General features: G+C 30.4%; 3 protein-coding genes across 6 annotated transcripts; 1 reads left to right on the forward strand and 2 right to left on the reverse strand.

Moving 5' to 3' along the window:
• LOC105143369 (hypothetical protein) lies at positions 1-2,995 on the reverse strand. Its single transcript, XM_011051671.2, has one exon. It carries the CDS (start codon positions 1,459-1,461, stop codon positions 253-255), a length of 1,209 nt encoding a protein of 402 aa, XP_011049973.1. The 5' UTR covers positions 1,462-2,995; the 3' UTR covers positions 1-252.
• A 2,665-nt stretch (positions 2,996-5,660) lies between these two features.
• Hen1 (Hen1 methyltransferase) lies at positions 5,661-11,363 on the forward strand. Its single transcript, XM_011051672.2, has 5 exons — positions 5,661-6,049; positions 6,330-6,577; positions 6,663-6,845; positions 6,919-9,950; positions 10,028-11,363. The coding sequence occupies exons 1-5, from the start codon at positions 5,783-5,785 to the stop codon at positions 10,135-10,137; spliced, it is 3,840 nt and encodes a 1,279-aa protein (XP_011049974.1). The 5' UTR covers positions 5,661-5,782; the 3' UTR covers positions 10,138-11,363.
• On the reverse strand, positions 11,354-23,136 carry GAPcenA (GTPase activating protein and centrosome-associated). 4 transcript variants are annotated; one of them, XM_087404040.1, is made up of 18 exons: positions 22,262-23,136; positions 21,808-21,986; positions 21,216-21,387; positions 20,918-21,134; positions 20,607-20,790; positions 19,960-20,322; positions 19,603-19,878; positions 19,356-19,524; positions 19,031-19,272; positions 18,755-18,943; positions 18,496-18,621; positions 18,226-18,411; positions 17,890-18,064; positions 14,426-14,616; positions 14,291-14,350; positions 14,026-14,217; positions 13,716-13,953; positions 11,354-13,199 (listed from the first exon to the last, which is right to left on the reverse strand). In XM_087404040.1, the coding sequence occupies exons 1-17, from the start codon at positions 22,278-22,280 to the stop codon at positions 13,720-13,722; spliced, it is 3,174 nt and encodes a 1,057-aa protein (XP_087260166.1). In that variant the 5' UTR covers positions 22,281-23,136; the 3' UTR covers positions 11,354-13,199; positions 13,716-13,719. The 4 variants fall into 4 exon arrangements, with proteins under 4 accessions (XP_087260166.1, XP_087260165.1, XP_087260164.1 ...); XM_087404039.1 differs by having other exon boundaries at positions 19,603-20,322; positions 22,328-23,136; XM_087404038.1 differs by having other exon boundaries at positions 19,603-20,322; positions 20,918-21,116.
• Positions 23,137-24,113: the final 977 nt, after the last annotated feature.

A 24,113-nucleotide genomic window follows, 5' to 3' on the forward strand; every position in this document is an offset into this window, starting at 1 on the left:
TTCGGTTTACATTTATTTTTTAAATTGTGGCGCCCCTAACATTTCGGTACCCTAGGGCTCAAACCCCAAAAAAGCCCATAGGTTAATGCGCTGTTAATCGATATAGATTATGGGTGCGTTCCATTTGATGTTTCACAGCGCTTATAAACATCATTTTGTCCTTGTTTAACATTTGATAAACAACAAGAATGAAATAATTTCTACAAATGGAACACATCCTACATTTCGTGCGTCCGAATTATCTCGCGCAAACTACAAAACATGTTCCAGGCAGCCAAGATCTTTCAGATGCAGTAACGCTTCAGCTAGCATTTTGGATACTTCGTCTCCGCCCATGTATTTCTGTTTTTTTACACTTTCCAAAGGACCCAAATTTATTATCTCTTGTATCATTAATTCTGAATTGAGATGCCCTAGTAATATCGGTATAAAGCTGCACATAATAACGAAACCGAAGAGAGCACCCCTCCTAAAATCGTCCAACAAAGCGTCATACGAGTATTTCTCAATGTCTTGAATACCAGCGTCCAATAGATAATCCTTTAGTGCGTCGTGGTAGGCTTGCATGAACTCGGAAAATTTGTTTTTCCTCATTTCATTTGTACAACATATGTAAAGATATGTAGAAAGATCGATGGCGGGCATCGAGTATTTAATAAGCGCGAAATCAATTAGCATTGAGTGAAGTTGTCCATTGTCTTCTGTCTTGAAGAGCATATTGCTTAATGTAAAATCACCATGACACAACGTGGCCAAAGGTTCAAGCGGTTGTATCGTCTTTATCATCACTTTGTCAAATGCATTCGACAGATAAGCTTCCATCTTATCACAGAAAATTGCATCATAGTTCTGACTGCGAAGATATTCGATCGCTCGTAATGTATTAATGTTGGAACAAAATTTGAAGATATTATCTGTAAATTTATTTGTGTATCTAATTTCTTGAATTTGTTCCACGATGTCGAAGAACTTTTCCGGCTGCATCTGTTTCATGACATATCCTTTGCCATGAAATCGTCCTAACTCGCGCATTGCTGCTAATGTGTATTCCACTGGAGGATTGTGTACACATGAACAAGCGTAATATCCTCGTGTGTTAACATTTTCTAAAGCAATTACATAATCGAGAGGTGGCCGTTCTTCGACATAGAAGCATTTAGCATAGATTTCATCCGGTCGGGTGTACTTTTGATAAAACAAGATCTCATTATGAAATTGAAGATCAGTACGATATATCTGGAAAAGATTCGGCTTGAATCTTTTTAGTATTATAAACAATTCCTCATTCTGTTTATTTGTCTTATTTTCAAATTGCAAATGTATACGATACACGATGGATGTAATAAAAATGCTGATAGATTCTAATAACTTGTACCGAGTACTGTCAACGTCCAACTCAAAATTCTTGATGATCTTCGACATCACTTCGTCGAGCCATTTTTGAAAATTTTCGTGGGACATTTTATTCGATTATGCAATTTTCGTGTCCCAATAAAAATAATAAAATAAAATATATTATGCTAACATTAATTGAAGATGCCGTCACAGGGATTCTTTTAATTCCACAATGACTTTAGGAACAAACTGATTCTTTTGTGTTTTTTTTAAATATTAATAAATCAATAAACGTTTATGTAATAATGCGTTATCCGATTGACTAAACGATTAAGTGATTGACTGAGCTCTTCTTGTATTTTCCTTTTTTATAACCGCTAGTGCGATGAGAGGTGACAAGAATTCACTCTACTCTAGGAAACTTTGTGCGCATGCGTACAGTAAAAACAAAGTTAAAGTACAATAAAATAAGCAGTTTGATCCAATGATGGAAGGTTTTCTGAAGTTTCCCTTATCTTTTGCAACAAATGTTGATATTCATATGATAAATCGGCTGCAGAATCGGCTGTAATAAAAGACAAAATTTATTATCATTCATGAACATACTGTATGTATCTTTAATAAAAACCTTCCTTTTCTCCCTATAACTTTCTTAACATTAGGAGTCTTAATATCATGAAATGTGTATGTCAGTTAAGACTGCTCAGCTTGCAGTTAAGATGGCTTGATGATATAAAACAAAAATAAGAAAGAGTATACAGCCACATACGCAAGTTGTTATTCGCATATATAACCATCGTATATAATATTTTTCCATTTACACTAATATTTTTCTAACAAGATAGCATCGCATTATTGTATTATATTGATAGTTATGAAAACACGGATAAGTTTTTATAATTAAGTACACTTAATTTTTTAATTGAATGATATTAAATGATATTATTACTTATTGATATTTGTTTTATTAGAATCTGATAATCCCGTATTTTAACATACAAGTTATCAAGAATAAATTCTTAATTTCTCTATAAAAGAGATTATGAAGACAAGATTAATTTTTGGAATTTTGTACTGCGACATCTTAATGTGCTAATTTATTATTTTTTAACATTTGCATTCTCTTGATTGTACTAATGATAGTCACCACTTAACCGAAACATTTACATATTTAATTTATTTTAAATATATACTTGTGCAAATAATTTAGGTATGCGACTGCATGCTCTTTCTTATTTTTGTTTTATTTAATAAATATTTTACATTTGTTGGAAATAATTTTTGTAGCGAGTACAAAAGAGAATAAATATTCGTTACATCTGCAAATAATTTGCGATCCCTATATTTGCAAATTAAATTTGCTCTTATGTCATAGAATTAACGTTCAAATTTTTTCTCTCCGCTATAATTTTATTGGTTTATAACTTTACTTGTCGTTTGTGGTATTATATATTCAATATTCGTAAAATGTATAATATTAATTAAAGTAAGTTATTACAAGAACCAAGCACTCTTAATTTAAAAAATAAAATTATGAAAAATTACAGATTATTCTAAATCACATTTAAAAATAATATGACAAATTTGGTGACGGTTTACTTCCTTATAGTTATTTTAATAAATAATAAGTTATTTTAATAAATAATAGTCAGAGATAGATATCTATAAAAATATATTTAACTATTAAATGTCCTGTACACTTCAAATAAATTATACATGTATGAAAGTTGTGAATAAGATTATTATTTTGTTTAATAACACATTTTTGTAGTTTAATTATTTTATTTGTAAAAATGAAAATTTAAAAAAATAAATAAAATGGATAAAAAATTTTACATTTTTCTTTTATAAGTATTTTAAATATTAAAAATAATTTGTGCAAAGTTTCATTGCGATTCACTGATTAGTTACAAAAATATAGAACAAATAAATTGTTTATTTACTGGAGAACTAATTCATGCATTGCAATGTAATATACTTTACGTAAATAGTGCATTATACTTATATTTAAAAATTGAAGTTTTTATAATTTATTGTATAATACATTTCCATATATTTTTATTAGAGCACATATTTAAAAAATACTATCATTTATTAAAATAACTTATAAGATAGTACCGTCACCAAATTTGTCGTATTATTTTTAAATATGATTTAGAATAATCTGTAATTTTTTTATAATTTTATCATTTTGAAAATGTATTATATATAAAATATCCTTGCAGTGTCACAAAAAGATTGATGAGATTGAAAGTGATTATATTATTGATATATATATATATATATATATATATATATATCAATATATATATATGAGATATATATATATATAACATTTATATAATATAAAACTTTTCTTAGTCTTTATATAATAAGTTTATGTATTAGGTGTTGGAATTAATTCGTAGCGTTTTACAAGTGATGGGAAGTACTTTCATTAATGTATTTTTTAATGCTCATGTGAAATAAATAACATTCTTTCATTAAAAAACGCTACGAATTAATTCCAACACCTAATATAATGAGCTCCTTAAATTATTTAAAATGTTAACTTTTATTGTATCAATATTTTTATATTTATTAAATTTAAAATATTTATATTATAAAAATTTGATAATTTGAAATGTTATGTAATATGAAACAGCAAATGAATAGCAAAGAAAATTGAAGAAGCTAAGGTCTGATTTCATCCATAAATGTATGTAAGATTAACTTAACTCAATGAACTTTAATCTCGGTTTAATTTTCTATTTATTACTTTTAATTCTTCGAATTAAAAGAAGATAAAGACTAAAGTAAACCAATCCAAATAATACAAAATCTAAAATTATGACATAAGATGTTTTTAAGTAGTCTTTTAGACGCAAAAAATGCCTTATGGCCTGATTTTAGATACTTTTTGTTGTCTGAGAAGATTATATTGTTAATCTTATACATTGATGAAACTTGGTCTACAAAGATTAGTTTAAGACCTATTTTATACGATGTACTAATTTATACGATGATGACCTGATTTATACGACGTTTTACAGTATTGTATAAATTATTTATACAATATCTATTGGAATAGTAAAATCTTTTGTAATTTTCCTTGCAATAAATATTTGGTATTACATTTATTATTTGTTGGTTGCAAACCCAGCACACGAGAATGGATTGAAATAAATTAAAACGGATTCATATTTTCAGAAATACGGATTCATAAATGTTAAAATGAATCCTTTCCAATCCCAAATGCATTTTTATTCATTTATAAGAATTGCATAGAGCATATCTCTATGCCTTCCAATCTAAAAATATTAGCATTTTTTGTACATCGTGAATACTGCTCAATTCAACATTCTGAATGTGAAATGCAGTTTTTCAATCTAATTAAATAAAAAAAGTATTTATTTAAAAATGGACCATAAATGCTACTTAAATTATTCAAAATAAGTAGAAAATTTTTCATTTTAATCCAACTAAGTTAAAAGTTGTAACGTAAAAATAATTGAGCTATGTTCTTTTGTTTCTCTTTGATTAGAAGTAAAATAAATGATAAATTTGAACACTCGCAAACCAAGCTCGAATACAGCTCGAATATTAGGCTAATCACGTGACAACGGTTAAGCGAGATTAAATTATCACTTACCCAATGTTATCTCATAGTAATGTAAATTGTTTATACTTTATTATATCTGTAAATATATCTTAAATGATGATTTTTTTATTATATCTATATAATTTCATTACTAGTTTAGCTGGTTGTAATTGTAGAGAATGAATAATACATTTATCAATTGAAGAAATGATGTAACGTAGAAGATTCATAATCCAGAGATGCCAGGTTTCTCATTAAGGTGCGTTTTTTAATACCAATTTGAAGTAGTTAATTTTAGGTATAATTATTATAAATGTCTTAGAAATAAAATTTGTAACCTTTAAATATGAATGTTTTTTTCTTTTCAAATATTAAACTAGTGTCAGCTCGGATCCAATCCATTTCAATCCACTTAATCCATTTTCATGGATTTAAAGTACGCATTAAAAAAATTTTAATCCATTCTCGTTTGCTGGTAACATAATAAACTAATAAAATCGACTGTTGTTAATTTTATAAATTACAATACACACACACACATACCTATATGTGATAGAAAATTTTTCCCTCCATTATTTCCTTTGTTTTCCTCTCCCTCCCTCCCCCTCGTCCCTCCATGAGAAGCACTTACAATACACCCCTCACACACCATACACACGCACAGATACGTTCACATATGCAATTGAATCCTAAAACAATAATCAGCGTCTGCTACAATTCTCTTCACTGCGCATGTCTCGGAATCTTCCGACTTCCGATACTGAAGCCGCTTGATCGCTGCGCTGTGTTGGTTTGTCGGTTTAGTACACAGAACGGTATGAGTTTGCAGAGCGGTGTTAGAAAAAGTCTCAAAAGATTTTTACGAACATGGTCGGCCTACTCTTCCACGTGCTCTATTTGCTGGGCAAGTGCATATACGATAGATATCGTGTCAGAAAAACGAGACTCTTGCCCGATGTCGCATATGAAGAGGAATTGTTCAGGTACGATTATGATGCACTCAACGATTCGGAATTGGAAAATACGTTGTGGTGGACACACGGGACAATAGGCAACTTTTATCCACCGGCATACATACAAAGATACTGTGCGGCGATGAATGTGCTCAATGAATACAAAGGAAAATTGTGGAAGGTATCGATATCTTGAATGCTTATAACAATGTAAATTTAACGTATGTGTTATTATAACAACACTACTCGCAATCATTAGTGTAGAGTTGGTATTGTGAAATATTTGAGTAGGTTCTTGTTGTCAGCCGCCTGTTTTGTGTAAAAATCACCAGATAGAGTATTGTACGTTTAAATATCTTGTTTATTTTAAATATATTGACATATTGTTTCAAAATATAAAATTATATTAATTCCCATAATCTCTTATATTTATGAATGCATATAAAAATTTTTTTTTACAGATTGTTGACTATGGTTGCGGCGAGCTAGGTTTATTGTTGTACTTGAAAGGGATACCTGAAGTGGAGCAGATACTTTGTGTAGATGTGGATAGGGAAGTGCTAGAGAGATACAAAGAAAAAGCAGCACCGTTAACCACAGAATTGTTGTCTTCTCGAGAAAGGAAGCTTACAATAGAGATTTGTGAAGGCAGTGTAACAGACAATGACGTAAAATTGAAGAATGCAAACGCTGTAATTTGCATTGAATTGTATGTTCTTATATTGCATGAACATTATTATAAAAGTTATTTGTATATATATCTGTTATTTTAGAAAAATATTTTTTAATTGTAGGATTGAACATTTATATCCAGATACATTAATCGATCTCCCTTTTAATATTTTTGGCTATATTAAACCAGAAGTAGCAATAATAACAACACCAAATATGGAATATAATGTAGTATTTCCACATTTATCAGGCTACAGACATCCAGATCATAAGTTTGAATGGACAAGGGAACAATTTCAAGACTGGTAAGTAATTGTGTAAAGCTTGAAAATTTACTTCATGAAAAAAATTTAATTTTTATCTTCACTTTGTTAACAGGGCACAAAATATTGTGGTAAGATATCCATATTATAGAGTGACATTTCACGGAATTTGTAATGGACCTGAAGGCACTGAAGAATTTGGTGCATTAACGCAAATGGCAGTGTTTCATAGAATTTCACCAAGAAAAGATTCAAGACTAGAAATTTTAATGCCAGATGAATATATTCAGTTAAAAGGTCAACACTCATTATTTAATACAGTTGCTACGTATAAATACTCTACAGGACATGACATTCGTTCAGACGAACAAAAAGTACTGGATGAAGCGATATATTATATCAATTATTTATCCTATAGTATAAATGATGAAGACGAACCCAGAGTCTATGAAATATACTTGGACCGTATATTAAGCTTTATGACTAAGTACACCATCTCGACAGAAACACTGAGGTCGATTCTAACAGATGCAGGATGGAGCATTGTAGATCGAGAAAATGGACCAGCAGTACTTAATCCTTCCGTGGATTCTTATGATGAAATATCTAGCGATGATATGAACATGGAGGATGATTGGGATAATGAATATGATTCTGAAGATCCTGATTCTACAAATGTAGAGAATATATGGGATTATGCAACTGGACCACCCATAAATGAGACAGCTGTAGACGAAAATGAAAGACATTCATCTGAGCAAAATTCACATATTGAAAGTTGGCATGAAGAACCTAGTATTACAAATGAGGAAAATAGATGGGATCATGTAACTAATCCATCCATAAATGAAACATCTGCAGATACAAATGAAGAATATCCATCTGAACAAAATCCGCATATTCAGAATTTGCATGACAGTCCCAATTTTACAGATGAGAACAGGTGGGATTATGAATCCAGCATAAATGAGACACCTGCGTACATAGATGAGGAATATTTATCTACACAAAATCTTGATACTGAAAATTGGTTTGAAGAACGTAATTTTACAGATGTAATGAATAGATGGGACAATAAATCTGATGATTCATATATAAATCAAGTATTGGATGCAAATGAATATTCATCTGCGCAAAATCCTCATATTGAAAATTGGCATGAAGAACCCAGTATTATCATTCCCGAAAATTGCTCTATTAATCAAGAGAACACTTATTTATTTGATGGTGAAAATGATTTAGTAGAAGAATCTCAACCGTTAAAAGAGCCATATGCAAATAATGACGATATCAAACAATCTGGAGTTAAAAATGTAGATTCTTTAGTATACACTGAACGAGAATTACCAAGTAATTCGATTGCTCTAACTTTAAATGAGGTAGAAGCCCAAGTAACTGCTTCTAATATGTCCGCAGCAGCACTCAACAACAGTTTGACATTAAAAACTTCAGATGATGAAGTTACAGTAGAATCAGCTTTATTACAAAATGATCAGATAAATTTAAGAACTATGGAAGAAGTTGCTTCAATGTCGAATTTCCAATCACATATGTCTGTTTCACGTTCATCAACATCACTAAGAACACTTTATTTCAGTTCTGAGATGAATAACTCTTTGCAAGATTTTAGTACATGTTATCAAAATGAATCATCAATCAACAATCAATGTTTATTGAACAGTACTTTTCATCAATCTGAAATGGCAACTGGAGCAGCTATGAATACAGAAGATTCTACTGCAAAAGATATACCTTGTTTCAAAGAAAGTCTTCCAAAGAAAAATACACAAGATGAAATAAATTTTTTGTTACATACTCCAGATAAAAATCAAATTTATGAAGATAACGATATGACAAATGTGATGTCATTAGATGCTTATAGTTTTAATAATAAACCAAAATATACAAGTTCACCTCATACAAAAACATCCACTACTCATATTGTTAACAAAAGTTTAAAATATAGAGAACTAAAATCCGCAATGAATAGCAGTGTTTTACTGGACACACCAGAAGAAATTAAGGAAATTGTATCAGATATTATTGATAATATTTTATTAAAATCTAGTCAAGAGTCTAATAGTAGTATTACAGAAACAATTAAACCACATGCCACTTCTTCGAGTAGTAATTTTACAAATACTTCAAGACAAGACATAGACTCTTCTGCTAGTAATAGCACACAACAAAACTTGTGTTTAGAAAATAAAGAATTTAGTGATGTTGATAATTCCATGTCTGCAGAATTAATACAAGGTACTAATAAAGAATTTACGGAAAATAATATCAATCATGAATCTATTGTGAGTGATATCCAAAATGCAGATGCATCCTATGTCTCATTAGGCAATGAGAGTATTAATCATAAAGATAAAAGTGTATATTGTACATTAGCAAAAACAGATCTGACAAAAGCACACTTAGAAAATATAATTAGTGACCTTGCACAGTTAAGCATAAAGAAGAAAGATTTAAATCCGCCTAGAGAATTATTAAATTCCAAGTCACAGAGTATTAGCAAATATTCTTTATCTGATTGTGCCAAAGAAATTAGCATTTTAAGAAATGATAAGTTTGTACCTTGTAAAAGTAGTGAAGATACAAGTAATGTTTTCACGTCAGCACTGAAAAATGAAGAGAATGTTAGTACAAGTAAAGATGTATCAAATGCTGCTGGAATGAATAATGTTGAAGTTAAACCATTTTCTCCGCTTGAAACACCTCCGAATAGTTGGTCTCCCGAGATCATGGATTCTGGTTATCCAAATTCTGTTTCCGCGCAAGATATAACACCAGAATATGAGTTGCCTAGCATAGCTCAGGATTATATACCAGATTCCGAATCGCCAAGTATTGCGGAAGCACCAAGACTTGGTGTTTTGGAACCGATTGAGGTAGAAAACGGCGATTTAGCAAATAACAATAGAGATGATGAAGGTAATAATATGATGGCTGTGGATGCTAATGATATTGAAAATTTACAACCTCTAATTGACGTACTCGAAAACGATCTGGAGAACGAAAACGATATTTACGTAATGCAGAATGGTTTTCCTATATGGTTACTGAGGATATTGGATATGGCAAATCCGCTTGATTTTGATATGCAAGCTCGACAAAATCTGAGAATTCCTGATGAGGCTGCAGGTAACTGTATCTTTCTATCTTCTTCATACTGTGCATATTTTAAAGATAATGTATTTATAATATTTTTATATTTCCAGATGATGTTAACTATGTAGGTCAGGATGAAGGTTTTGATAGCAGTTCTTCAGAAAGTGAAAGTGATGTAGCTTACAATGAAATGGAAAATGATAATGGACATGGTAAATAAAAAGATTTGTTTTAAAGAGAAAAAGGAAGAAAAGAGAAAGTAAAACATGAGCGTGACATAATTGCAGCATTAAAGTACTATCTTACATATCATTCTTCGATGCTCCTGACAAGTTTGCAGTATAGGCTTGAAAAGTAAATATCTTAGAAAATATTTTTGCTTGCGTTTCATACATAAAGAGTATTCCAAATCATGGATAAATTTTTTTATTCATTAAAATCAAACTAATAAATAAAACTACCTCTTTCTATATATTTTAACATAATATTTTATTAAATATTTCAAACCTATGCAATGTTTTATGTAATAAAATATCTAGGACTACATTCCAAAACGTCTTCGAGAATAATAATTTTATTCAATATAATAGTATATGTTACATACACTATATTTCGAATAAAATTTTCCTCAGAGAGGACGTTTCGGAATGTAGCCAAAATCAATCTTAGATACCTAAACTAAATAGATAAATTATGTTCATTAAGTATAATATTTGTTTTTATTGTATGTATTGAATGTATTTTCTATGATATTCTCTTTCTCTCATTTGAATAACTGCAAGAATTTTTCATTCCTGTATTATAAACGTGTATTAAAATATCAATGAGCTTTTCTCTATTATTATGAATATGAAATATTCTTGTTATTATTCAAATTATTACGCAGTCTTAACATGTTATGCATACACGTATATAATATATGTACATGTATGCATGTTTTGTATGTGTACACGCGCGCGTACGCAGGCACGCACGTGTATGCACATTACGTATACGTAATATATAAAAGTACATACATGTACATAATATATATTCACATATCGATTTGTATGGGTGCATATGTATGTGTGTGTGTGTATATATATATATATATATATATATATGTATGTATATATACACACACATACATGTACGTATATATATATACGTATATTTTCTTACAATTTTATGAATTTTTTTTCAATAGTTTGTTAAATATCTCTAATATTTCAGTCCTTGATGTGATTTATGAAAATTTATCAATATGTTAAGTTTTGATAGAGTGTAACATATATCTATGTGATATCTGGTAGGTCAATAGCAAACGTGATAACTAATATGAAATTAATTTTTGTAATTGTTTGATAATTTCGTTAAAATTTCCTACCTAAGACTGAAACTACATAGTTAAGTTCGCAGTGATGCAAAAACTTTGGACAAATAAAATCGATATAAAATTTGAACAAATGTAATGTTCTCAATATATTTTATCCTAATACAGGTAAACATGTACACATTATATGGCATAAAAGTTACGAGCTTCTTAATATTAAATATTTTACATTGAAACGTGATATCTTTCTTTATTTCAGTGGAATGAAATTACAGGGTATACAATGGTTCATACGTAATTAGCCTAAGACTTTACATGATTCTGTTAGTTTGAAACGATTTTGACTGTTGTGTTTTAGTATTTACAGAAATAAAGTCTTCCATTTTTCAATACAAGCGGTTATTTGCTAGAGTGTAAGTCAAAGAGACCATAAACTTTGCTTGAAATCGTGTACATATTACTCGTTAATAATTTTACTAAATTTAGTTTAATAAAAAAAATAAAATAAAAATAAAATACAATAAAAAATGTGCGTTGACTGTTTCAGTAAATTTCATAATATAATTTAATGGCACAAATATGCTTTAATTTTACATATACGCAATTTTAATATTTTTTTGCATAAGATTCTAATCTCTTTTAATTCTTTCTTGTTTAAATCTGTATAAATAAATATATCACACTTGTATATAAGTAAATGGCACGACTTACGAAGCTAAGTTTGATAGTCAAGAATGTGCTATAAGTGTATAGCAAATTTATTGTGGAAACATCTTATAATACTAGACAAATTACACATCAATGGAATTGCATTTTTAAGTAGTGCCTTAATACTACAATCTATGGCTTTTAGTAACGTTCGTCTTACTACAAATTTTATCAAAACAAAATGCAAATTATAATTAAACAGTATTATAAATATCTTGCAACTATCGTGTAATTTACATGTGTGTCTATTCTGCTACATTCTTACTATTAATATCCCATGATTAAATGGGAAATTAAAATATACTTTTCGCGTGTTTATCAGTGTGACAAAAGTATATATAAAACTAAAATAGTGAAAGTTTTTAATATCAAACTTAACGTATAGAATTAGTAGAATTATCGGAATATTATGTCAGCAGAACTGTCAAGACTATATATACGTATGTAACTATCAATTACTACTATCAGTTGAATTGAAGTTATTGCAGAATATATAATGGACTTAATAATAAAGATACATGGAAGAAAACGCATTCGCACTATTTTGGAATGTTATATTAATTCAGATAAAATTAAATAATGGAAAATCAATTAATAGAAAAATAAATAAAACAATTACTTCTGTTATGTAAATTCCGATTTTCGTAATCACGCATTTGTTCAATAGAATTGTCATGACTATTGTTACTCGAAAGTTACTGTATGTATAGATAAAAGTCTCTACAGCATTTTCTCCCTTTCATGCTTAGACTAGTTTCATACAAAACGTGGCATATGTACTTACTTTTATTTTCTATTATTGTAAATAATTTATCATGTTTACGTACGTAATGTGATTCTTTTTCGGTTGTTCTTCGTTAGTAACCCGCGTGTTGTGTAAATTTTTATATCGAGCACAACATTTACACATATTGATATATGTCAAATGAAAGAAAGAAAAAAGAATAAACGTAAAAAATAATGTTATTATAAGCGTTTATACGCGTGTCGAAAAAAGGAAAAAAAATCACAGAAACAAATCTACTTTTAAAATGTAACAAAATTTATAACAATGATTTTCAATATAATATCAGCTGTTATGTAAATGGGGCTGCCTGATCAAAAGCATTTGATGCGCAATTCAATTGGGGAGCGTGACAAAGAATATATCAAGTTAACAAATAACAGTACATTAAATAACTACGAACATACGTTATGTTCACATATTCGTGCCTGGCGCACGACTCCAAGATGTACGTATTCTTCTCCTAATGGCATTTTGTCTGCATAGTGAAAACATGAAAATAACATGATTTAATATCGAATATTAGACTATCATTATTCGCAAGCACGCACAGGAAGGGCATTAAAAGTCATATCACGGAAGTAGATTGCACAAATAGTCGCTTCATAGTCGCATTGATATAAAAGATTTTTTTATATCGTGCGACAATGGTCGCGTTCAGCAGACTGTATTGGATGATCTAGAAGAATACACCAAGCAATGAGAGAGCGCTCACAGATTCGCTCCGCAACAGTTGAGCCTACTAAACGCAATCATTATGTCTTCCATCTTATTCTTTGCTTTAAAAAATATTTGATAGTTGACATATATATTTTACTTGTTGACAGATATTTTATTCGTCAATGAATGTCTCTGTTTTATATCTATGCAACAACTATACAGCAACTATGTAGCAACTGCTTTACGTAATATATATATATATATATTTCATTCTACTTTCATATTCATTTCACTGTAGTGCTATTTTTTAGGAGGTATTGTACTTTGTACTTACTGCATCACACAACTTCCTTGAGACTATCGCGCGTTTCACGACCACGAGAATGTATCAAATGGTGCAGATCACCTCCGGGCGCACTGTCGCGTCTCAGATCTCTCAGCGCGGTAGGAGCCATTGCTTCTCTCTTGTTTGCCGCTTCCTTTATACTGGACAAAGTTTTGCTGAGCCATGGCCAACTATTTCGCGCGGCTTGCAGCTCTGAAGCGGTGGCGTGCAACTCATGTGTCAGATACTGTCAAATGATTTGCGTTAGAATTCAAAGATACAAACTATCAACTATGCAAAACGTATCCTTGTCGCCCACCTGATTCCGGCATTCGGCCTCGACATGTGCTAATTTCGTCTGCGCTAATTCTAGCTCCAACTCACGCACTCTTTCCTGCACCCTATGAAGCATGGGATCTATTCGATTCTCCAAAGGATGTGCGATATCCGCCAATATGTTTGATGAATCCATTATACATGTCCTACATTTTTCGCATTTTGAAACCTTTGCCTGAAATATATTGTTATCAGTCTGTGTTTGATAAACCGTTAACGCTATCAAAATTAAACCAGAGATTACATACTCGTAATTCGCTCAATGTTGTTTTCGCAGCGTTGTAATCATCTTCCAAACGCTGACAGATCTGGAACGTGTAAATATTTTTGCAACTATCTGTAATACTTAAACTCAAATGTATAATATAATATCTTATAAATACCTGCTTGTATTCGGCTATAATGACATTGCTTCTGCGGCTTTCGGCGTCTGCCCGAGCTACCTCACGCTGTAACATCTCCTTAATTTGCAACAATTCTGCCTCCAATCTTTGCTTTTCTTCTTCATTTCTAGCCACTGTACCGCGTAATTGCTCCACTTCGTTACTGTATTCATCAGCATTTTCCTGTGCTTCTACATGAGGAATAAACAATTCTCATTTAGGCAAGTTTAAGAATTTAATGGATTAGACAATTAGATTATGTTTATTATGTCGAGATTTTGTTTTATGTTTACTCTCTCTCTCTCTCTCTCTCTCTCTCTCTCTCTCTCTCTCTCTCTCTCTCTCGTATAAATTTATAGCTATAAATTCCTAAAATTCGTAAAATGCATAATTGTATACAATGTTATTAAAAAAGTTATTATAAATAGTTATAAAAATATTTTTTTAATACACTTTTATTTTTTTGCATAAGTTAGATTTTTTTGCTAAAAATTTCATGTATTTTATCAGTCATGTTTGATGTTGCTACATGTATTACAAATGTTTTATTTTGAATTGCACACGTTTCTTCTAAAGAAATTCGGCAACAATTTCTGAACATTGCACATTTAAGTATTATATAAGCACACTTTTCACTCTTACTCTTCATTAATTCTTTCGTTGCATGGCTCATATTTGCGCCACCGATACGTTAAAAACAGATAATCCGAACGTAACTGACAGATATCGTGTTAACACGAACGGCCAACTTTGCTATGTACTACAGGAATGTACTATGATCAAATTTAAACCGCTGATATAGCTATATTGGATATCTTTATCTGTTATATATCTCAAGTGACAATGTTGATAGCCGAAATTTCCACGTACACTTTACAACCTTGTTATATCTTGAAACATTGTAATAAAAACAAACTTGACTGATAAAATATATCTAGAAGGATGCCTTTATCATTCCTTGCACATATCCAATTATTGCAAATTGTGATTTCTTGTGATAATAATTGATATACACTGTACTATCATATTGTTAACTGTGTCAGCTTCAAATTTAAATATAAACGACATTTCAGTATATACATAGTGAAAGCTATCTGATGATTAGTCAGCCTATAGTCACTGCTTTATCAGCCTATGTTATTGCGTAACAGCTTATGCATACTTCAACATAAAAATATTTCTATTTATCATTCTTACACATAGATATAATTTCTAGATCAGATAAAATTTTCTTTATATTATAAATACAAGTATATATAACTAATTATATCTCATTATTTTTATTCTTTTTGTTAATTATAATCTAGCATTGTGGTATTTATAGGTACCAGCAAAGACACAATCAGACACTGTGTAACAATGAATCGTTTCATCCTTGTTTAACATAGGCAAACAACAAGAATGTAATGATTTACTGTTACATTGTGTCTGACTATGTTCTTGCTAGAAAGCACCCTATATTGCGATACTACACTACTTCTATAGATATATAAGAGAAATAATTAGTACCATACAAACAAGTGCTGACAATTTTGTTTGATGCGCCATGCATACCCAATATAGCAAGAAAACAAAAATGTGAAGATAGGAAGTGCAGATGCTTACTAGATATTTATTAGGAATAGGATATTATCGGATAAAATAGGTAATTCACAAAACTAAAAGTACTCTGAGATGATTTATTTTTCACTAAGCAATAATAAATAATGTATAAATAAAAAGCAATACAAGAGGTCGTAGACACAAGCGCTACAGCCAATAAGCATGGATTCTAATAACAAACATAATAACAGTTTTTCCAATGTGATATCGTTAAAAAATAAATAATACTTTACAAAATTAAACTTACAATAAAGGTTTGATAACATGACATCTCTCTAAGATATTAATGTACTATATGTTCACAGCACACATATATAGCCATTGTAATACAATAGCACAGGAAGAATATAATAGTTCTACAATTTTCGACATGAGTATTTTATATTACGGAAGTTATATTTGATCAGTTGCTCATCAGTCATTATTCAATCAATAGAATAAAAAAAAAATACAATTAAATATTTCTAATATCCTTATTGATTTTTTTTAATATCCAAGTTTCATTCTTTACTCATACGTATTTAAATAAATTTCATAATTGCAAAAAATTTAAGAATAAAAAAATATTAATCGACCATAATAATAAATCTATTAATTTATTTGTTATTTTTAAATCTTTACACTTTACAAAATTACCATTAATATCATTAATAATTATTCATTGTGTATTTAATAATATATAATATTTTTATTAATATTCAATCATAATATAATCAAGAAATATTATATTAAACTGCGAGCTATTTGCAACTAAATGAAAGCAAACATATTTACGTGTGAAAATAAAATTATTTGCATATAGCATAAATTAAGATTACTAAAATAATTTTTATATTGAAAAATTAGATAAGTGCTTTTCACGCATTTTAGTCTTATTATTTATTAACAATTTATTAACAATTTTTGAAATATTCTGCTCGCTTTTTTTAAAACTCTTAACAAATTTTTCATACTTTAACAATAATCAAGATGTATTTTCGCCAAGTAGTGCACTACTCAATTTAAAAAAAAAAAATAACCAGGCAAACAAAACCACCACCTGACTAAAATAATTTACAAATTTCACACACACATTTCATATTTGTAAACTATTTAAATACTGCTGTATAGAGAGCCATAAAGTTTTTATAAAATTTTTACTAATGTTTGTTAATTTAAACAGCTATATATTAACATATTTCTTTATGAGACTAGAAACATTATTTTATACTTTAATTCGAAAAGTATCAAGTTCTATCTCGTGTGTATTTTGTCGAATTTACATGTAACTACGTTTAATATGCACGTGCACGCAATGTCCTACGCATAATTAGATTTATTTTATATTTAATATAATTCATATATATATATATATATTATAATATATTCAATTATTTTGTAATAAATTTAATTTACTATATTACTATTACTATCATATTATTATTAAAATATATAGCACAATATTTCTTCTATATTTTAATTTAATTATATTTGATTTTAAATTAAAAAGAATTTTCTAAGAATTACAAAAAGAAAAATTACAAAAGAATTTCTACATATATTTATGTTCTATGGCACAACTTAAAAACTCGTTGCATTTTATATGTAATTATGTTAGTAATAATTCTTGCCATGCAAGAATCTTTGCCTCTTTGGTTTTAAATGTAATATGTACGAATGTTTTTACATGTGCCTAAAACTTATACCAACATTGACAACAAATTCATAATCAATAGGCAATGATTGCTGAATGTTGCTCAATTATACATAAAATGTACATGCATGTACAACACGATATGTAGTATTTTCTAATGAATTGATGGAATGTTGTGTTTAAAGATGAACAGGGAAGTATGTAATTCAAACATAGAATATAAAATTACCTTTTAACGTCATAAATTCTGCTTCATATTTCTTCAGTTTCTTTAACGTCACTGAACAAGCTAACTTCATAACATAGCGTGCAACTTCTTCGTTTCGGCAACGTTTTGGTAAGTGTACCCGAAAGTATTTCAATATGCTCTCAAAATCTAATTGTAATAACTCTTTTTTACAAAGCTGAAAAATAAAATTACTTTTTTTAACATACACATTATTTATAAAATAAATGTAAGAAAAATATCAATTAAATCAACAAAATAATTATATAATTTGTTTATATATATATATATATATATAATATATATAATGAACTTTTTAAATTGTTTCTAATAGCCTACCATCAATAAAGCGAGGGCGACCTGGAATAACGTATCGAGTCCTTGTAAAAGAAATACGTCCAAGATATGAAAGACAAGATATAATGGAAATCTAGCAGTAAATAGAGTTAGAAACCATTGTGCGGCAAACATGTGCGTTTCTACACCGCGATCACAGAAATGCTTATAAAGTTCCGGTAATTGATCCTAGAAGCAAAATGTAGAATGTAGCTTCGTGCATAACTCATTGTAATATAAATATCAGATTATTATACATATAGATTGACTTACTTCTATTAAACGATTTAGTTGGTAAAATCGCATGTAAAGGTTGTCAAATCTATCCTTGTATAAATCTCGAAGACCATAGTCGTACATTAATTTAACCAGAACACAGAATGCTTGTTCTTCAGGCATCTAAAAAAAATACCAGTTCATTCGTTTTTGTCGATAAATACTTAACAAAAAGTTACAAAATATATCATTTGTAAAGAACTGCCACTTCAACAAAATCAAATTTCTATAAAATTACTATTTAGTAACTACTTACATGGAGTAACAGACTAGCAACTAAGAAACTGAGGCCCTGACAATACCCAACTTCTTCATCGTGAACAGCATATGCTTTACTTATTCTGTATAAAGAGTCTTGTCCTAAACCACCTGTTTCTTTAAAGAAGTCATGAGCTGGAAATGTTCTATTAATATCCCTTAAAATTACGCTCTCACAGCTGCTTTCCTGTATATTTATTCAAAATTCATGTTATATCTCTCAGAAAAGATTATTAATCATTTTTTATTATATGAAATTATATAAAGTACTTACTTTCGTAATTAACATTCTATATTTGTCCATCATCTCTTGTGAATTGTCACAGCTACTCAAACGTTGCCAAACTTCACCGCGTAAAGCTTCAGGAATTCCTTGTTTTGTTAGTTTTATAAGAAGTTTTGGACGTTGCTCGTTAATTTGCCAACTATCTAAAACTTCAGCCCAACTAGCCAGTTCATCTGCCGAGCAATCCTTCGAGACTTCGCCTGTACCACTTAACATAGGTTCATCCCCATCTATACGTAGAAATCGAAACGTTAGTAAATATATTTTGTATTATTAAATTAATGAGACAATTTTTCCATGTTGAATTTATTACCTGAATCTATTTCTTCTTTAGGTGTAAGTGTGTCAATACTAGTTAAAGAAGGCGATCTAATTAAAGATGCCAGATTTAAAGCAAGATTTAATCTGTTTCTATCTAATTCACCAGATGTTTCTATACTTTGTACTTCATAATGTATCTCTGTACCATCTCCAGAAATTACCTATTATAAAAAAAATTAATATAGAAATGAAAAATGACATATAAATGTAACAAACTAATAAATACATTTATCGCTCACCTCTTTTGAATTAAGATAAAATTGTTGCACAAGATTCCTTTTATTAAAATACCAAAATCTCTCGTTTTGCGGAAATACTTTAACTGATGTTTCTATTACAAATCTTACTGGCTCTCGAATATCTCTAATAACCAGATCGACGGCTATAGTCATGAAAGTTTTACCCTCTCTGGGAGTTTCTATATTAAGTGTCTCCAAAGCAGGATCTGCAGGATCCCAACGTCCACAAATATTATAACACTGTTTGTCTTGCATTATTGGTCCAGTATTAACTTGCTGCAAAATTGTTGTAATATTGCGAACATCTGAGCTGATTATAGACATAAAATTAACTTGCTGGTGTGAATCTCGTTTTACCATCTCGAGTAGTCGCATATCACTGTGTTTAACATTTCGCCCAGGACTAACAAGAACTCCGAAACATCTCTCGACTTCAAGTGTAATGCCACCTTCTTTACTGGAGACTTGCTGAATACTTAAACAAACTTGTTTTGCCACATTGCTTCGTAATTTGAAACAATTTCTATCCTTAGGAACTGTACTAAAACCACCTTTTCCATCCTCTTCTTTTATTTCCATAGTGACTTCAAAAATAAATACTCTAGAATTAACTTTTTCACCAGCATTGAAACCATTAAAATCACTGCCTGTTAAAGAACTTGTCATTGAACGCGGTATTCTGTGGAATGCTTTTGAAAAACAAGCTGATACTTGTCCGACCTAAATAAAATAATTATAAATTATTTTATTAATAATAAATTAATTATTAAGATATACATTATTTTATACATATTAATATTATATATATGTACATGTATTTAAAAATGACAAAATATATTTATCTCTCAGTAATATATGTGCTTTTAAATGTTTTATCAATAACAACATACTTTATATACTAAAATGATTATAATGAATTATGAAATCAAGAAAGTATTTACAGAATATAGCCCTATAATTATAGTTTTTATTTGCATATATATGACAATTAGTGTAAAACATACCGCTTCTGGTATATCACAGCGGAAAACATGACATTGATAAATGGCAGATTCTAAAGTATCACCGTGTGACCATGTAAAAGCAAAACATGCTGCACATGAACCAGTACTCTCACCACGTGCATAAAACAGAATACGTTGCACTTCATAACGTGCAATAGCTTGTTGTGTTGCTGCATCATATAAACTAAAAAAAATTACGATATATATTATAGAATTTTATATATATATATATATATATATATATATATATACAGATATATATATATACAGATAACCTATTTGTGCACCTAAATTTAGACTGAATTACTCACATAACTGAACCTTGAGAACTGTTCGGTACCGAGACGGAAACTCTTATTCCTAAAGTCAAGGATTGCTCTGCATTTAATATACTCATATTACGTTGGATTTCACATTCTGATTTTGGTGCATTTATAGCAGCTGCTCCCAGATATGTAACACCATTGAAAATAGTACATTCTTGTTGAACGTGCGACAATGTGTTTAATTCTGGACCACACAAACATACTTTTAGATCTTAAGCCTGTTTAGATCTTAAGCCATATTTTGTATTATTCATTTTTGTTTACAATTATGTCAGTAACTTACCTTCCTCAACATAATCTTCTGGCTTCATAATATCTTGCTTCTCTGATGAAACAACACAACTAACATCATAGAATTTACTGTGGCCTACTTTCTTCGTCTTCTCCTGATTTTGTTGGCTGGCACTCGTCACTTTGAACTCACTTCCTTCCATTTTCGAGTCCTCTGTCAAAATCTGCAGTTATCACACAAAGTGGAGATATATATATATATATATATATATAATATATATATATATATATATATATATATATATATATATATATACGTTATCTATATGGCAGGCCTATCCAAAAATTATACTTAGCTTGCAGGTTAAATGCTTCTCTCTCTGCATTGTTGAGCGAGATAGAGAAAAAAAAATAAAAAAAGATAGAGCTCTACTCAGTAACACATACGTAACAATATTAAGAAGCTGACTATTCTCTAGTGTTTGTCCCTTTCTGTTTTCTATTTGTCTCGCTCAACGAGACAATAGAGAAGTGGGAGTATTTAGTTCAAGAGCTATATTTCGAATAGGCCTGATCTATAGCATTCATCTATTGTAGATATAGATGAAAGACGACATGGTAAGGCTGATAAAGGTTGTACAGACCTCACGGAGATTATTTTGCAGATCTTCCAGATTACCGTTATTGGCAATTTTTAACATAGGTGGTTCTGAAAGGGCTTGCTGCTGCTTACTAGTACCTTTTTCGTTCACAAATTCATATTCATCGCTTGTCGCCACTGATTCCATGGATTTTACACTCATACTATCCTCCATAACTAGGTCTGCAACATTGATATTCAATGAACGCCGAATTTTACAATTAGCAACAATCTTTAAAAGCATGCAGCAGCTTCTTTAAGATATCATACGTATATTATATTCCTAATGTTTTTTTTTAATGTTCACACAATATTTTGTACATATTTTCAATAAATAAATAAAATATAATTTCAATATTTTGAAATATAAGTTTCAATTAGAAACTTATTTATCTCAAATTATCTATACAAAGTGCGTATTTATCTCAAATTCATCTATATACAAAGGACAATCTTACATCCTTGAAAAGATCCCATGCAGTATTTACAAACATCATTCTAGAACAATAACAATGAACACGTACAAGCCTACAACTTCCTCTCAAGAACACAAATGATTGTACTTCCCAGCGTAGCTTAGTGTTATCTCTGACCCGGTATCCCTGGAAACGTCCCCTAGGCGACACGGCTGATACCAAGGGAGAAATCTCCTCCTGCTGCCCCAATCTAGATTTTCAGCCGCGTCACCCTCGTGCTCTGTCGACGCGACCCATTAAAACGAAACAGTCCGTTCGTTCGTAATTAAATCCAAAGGAAGCCAACGGAGCATGTGCCAGGTTCGTGTCGACGGCATTACCGTTGTGCGGTAAGCAATGCATCCGTGATTTCTCTCTATCTCTTTCTCTCTCTCTCTCTCTCTCCCTCCCTCTCTTTCTTTCTCTCTCTCTCTCTCTCTTTCGTGATTTTCCTGATGTATTATTTCAGATGATGACAGATCATACGTATCCGCCCTAGTCGCCGAGCTTATCCCGACACGAAACGGCAACTCCTGGGATCTGTTCTCGAGCAATCCGCGAGGCAAGAGACTAAGATGATCGCCTTCTGCGGCGTGAATCCTCCTCCCCTTCGTTCCCGGCGTGAATCTTCGTGGCCTTCGACTCGACACCGTCGGGCAACTCTTTGCTGCGTCTCACGTCTCTCCGGCGCGCGTCGCCGCGCCTCGCTTCGCCGATACAATCCGCACGCGTTTTTCCCCGCGACGTGACGGACATTTACATGGTTCTCCCGTAGCAAGCGGCGCGCCTGATAGAAACGACGACGACGACAGTCGGGTCAGCCATTCGCGAATATCCACGGCCCAGAAGTCTCTGGTAGGAATCGCTACTGATATTCCGACTCCGAAACCGCGAGGAGCATGTCGATACCTTTCCTCTCGATATACTTTGCAGAGAAATAGATAGATCGGAATACTCGACAGCGAGAGCTACTATATTCCGATAGATTGCATTTCAAAGTATTGCGATTTTGAGTCTTTTTTGATATCGATACTCGCAAATGAATGTAGAGCGTATCGAATAAGGCACGTATGTACATAGTCCTTTTTAATTTGTTGAATAGGGGCTCTCGCGGAGAGAGATTCCTTTTTTTTTTCAAATAGATTAAGCAGAAAATAGGTTACAAGTCAGTCTCAAGCTTTCTTTGTTTTTATAATGGCAAAACACTTTGATATTTTCGTACATAAAAGTATACTTCACATAATTTAATTTATTTCTGTGATTAAGGGTCGCTTGTTCTACCTTTGGTAAATTTTACCTGTTGGGTAAGCAAGATTATCCAATCACATGCGCGGATTGCCAGATTTAGGTAAAATTTACCAAAAAGTGGAACAATCGAACCTTATCCAGTAAAGCAAAATATACTAATACATTACATTTAATAGTTTGGTCGACAAATTCGAACACAATGCTATGATTGATATTATTTACAAATTCGTATTGTGCAGACTTTCTTGCATAATTTTATATATTAAATGATTTTTTACGTATTAACTTTATTATTAAGTTTATTATTAAGTTTATTATTAAATTTTATAAAAATAGTGTATTTAATTCTTATATTGTCAACTAAACTTTTTTATATTTGTACGTAGTTTCGAAATTGTAAACGAAAATAAATTAACAAATAATTATTCAAAAATGTTTAAAAGTTATTGTAATAATAAGTGATCTAATTGTAGAAAAATTGAATGGGGAATTGATACAATGGATACAGTTTTCATCATTAAGATATTGTTATCGTGTTATGAGAATCGAGACAAATAAAGATTATTATATATATATCTATTATTTTTATAAAAATATAAAGATATAT

This window comes from Acromyrmex echinatior, chromosome 3, assembly GCF_024713525.1.
Source record: "Acromyrmex echinatior isolate Ae372 chromosome 3, ASM2471352v2, whole genome shotgun sequence".
NCBI lineage: Eukaryota > Metazoa > Arthropoda > Insecta > Hymenoptera > Formicidae > Acromyrmex > Acromyrmex echinatior.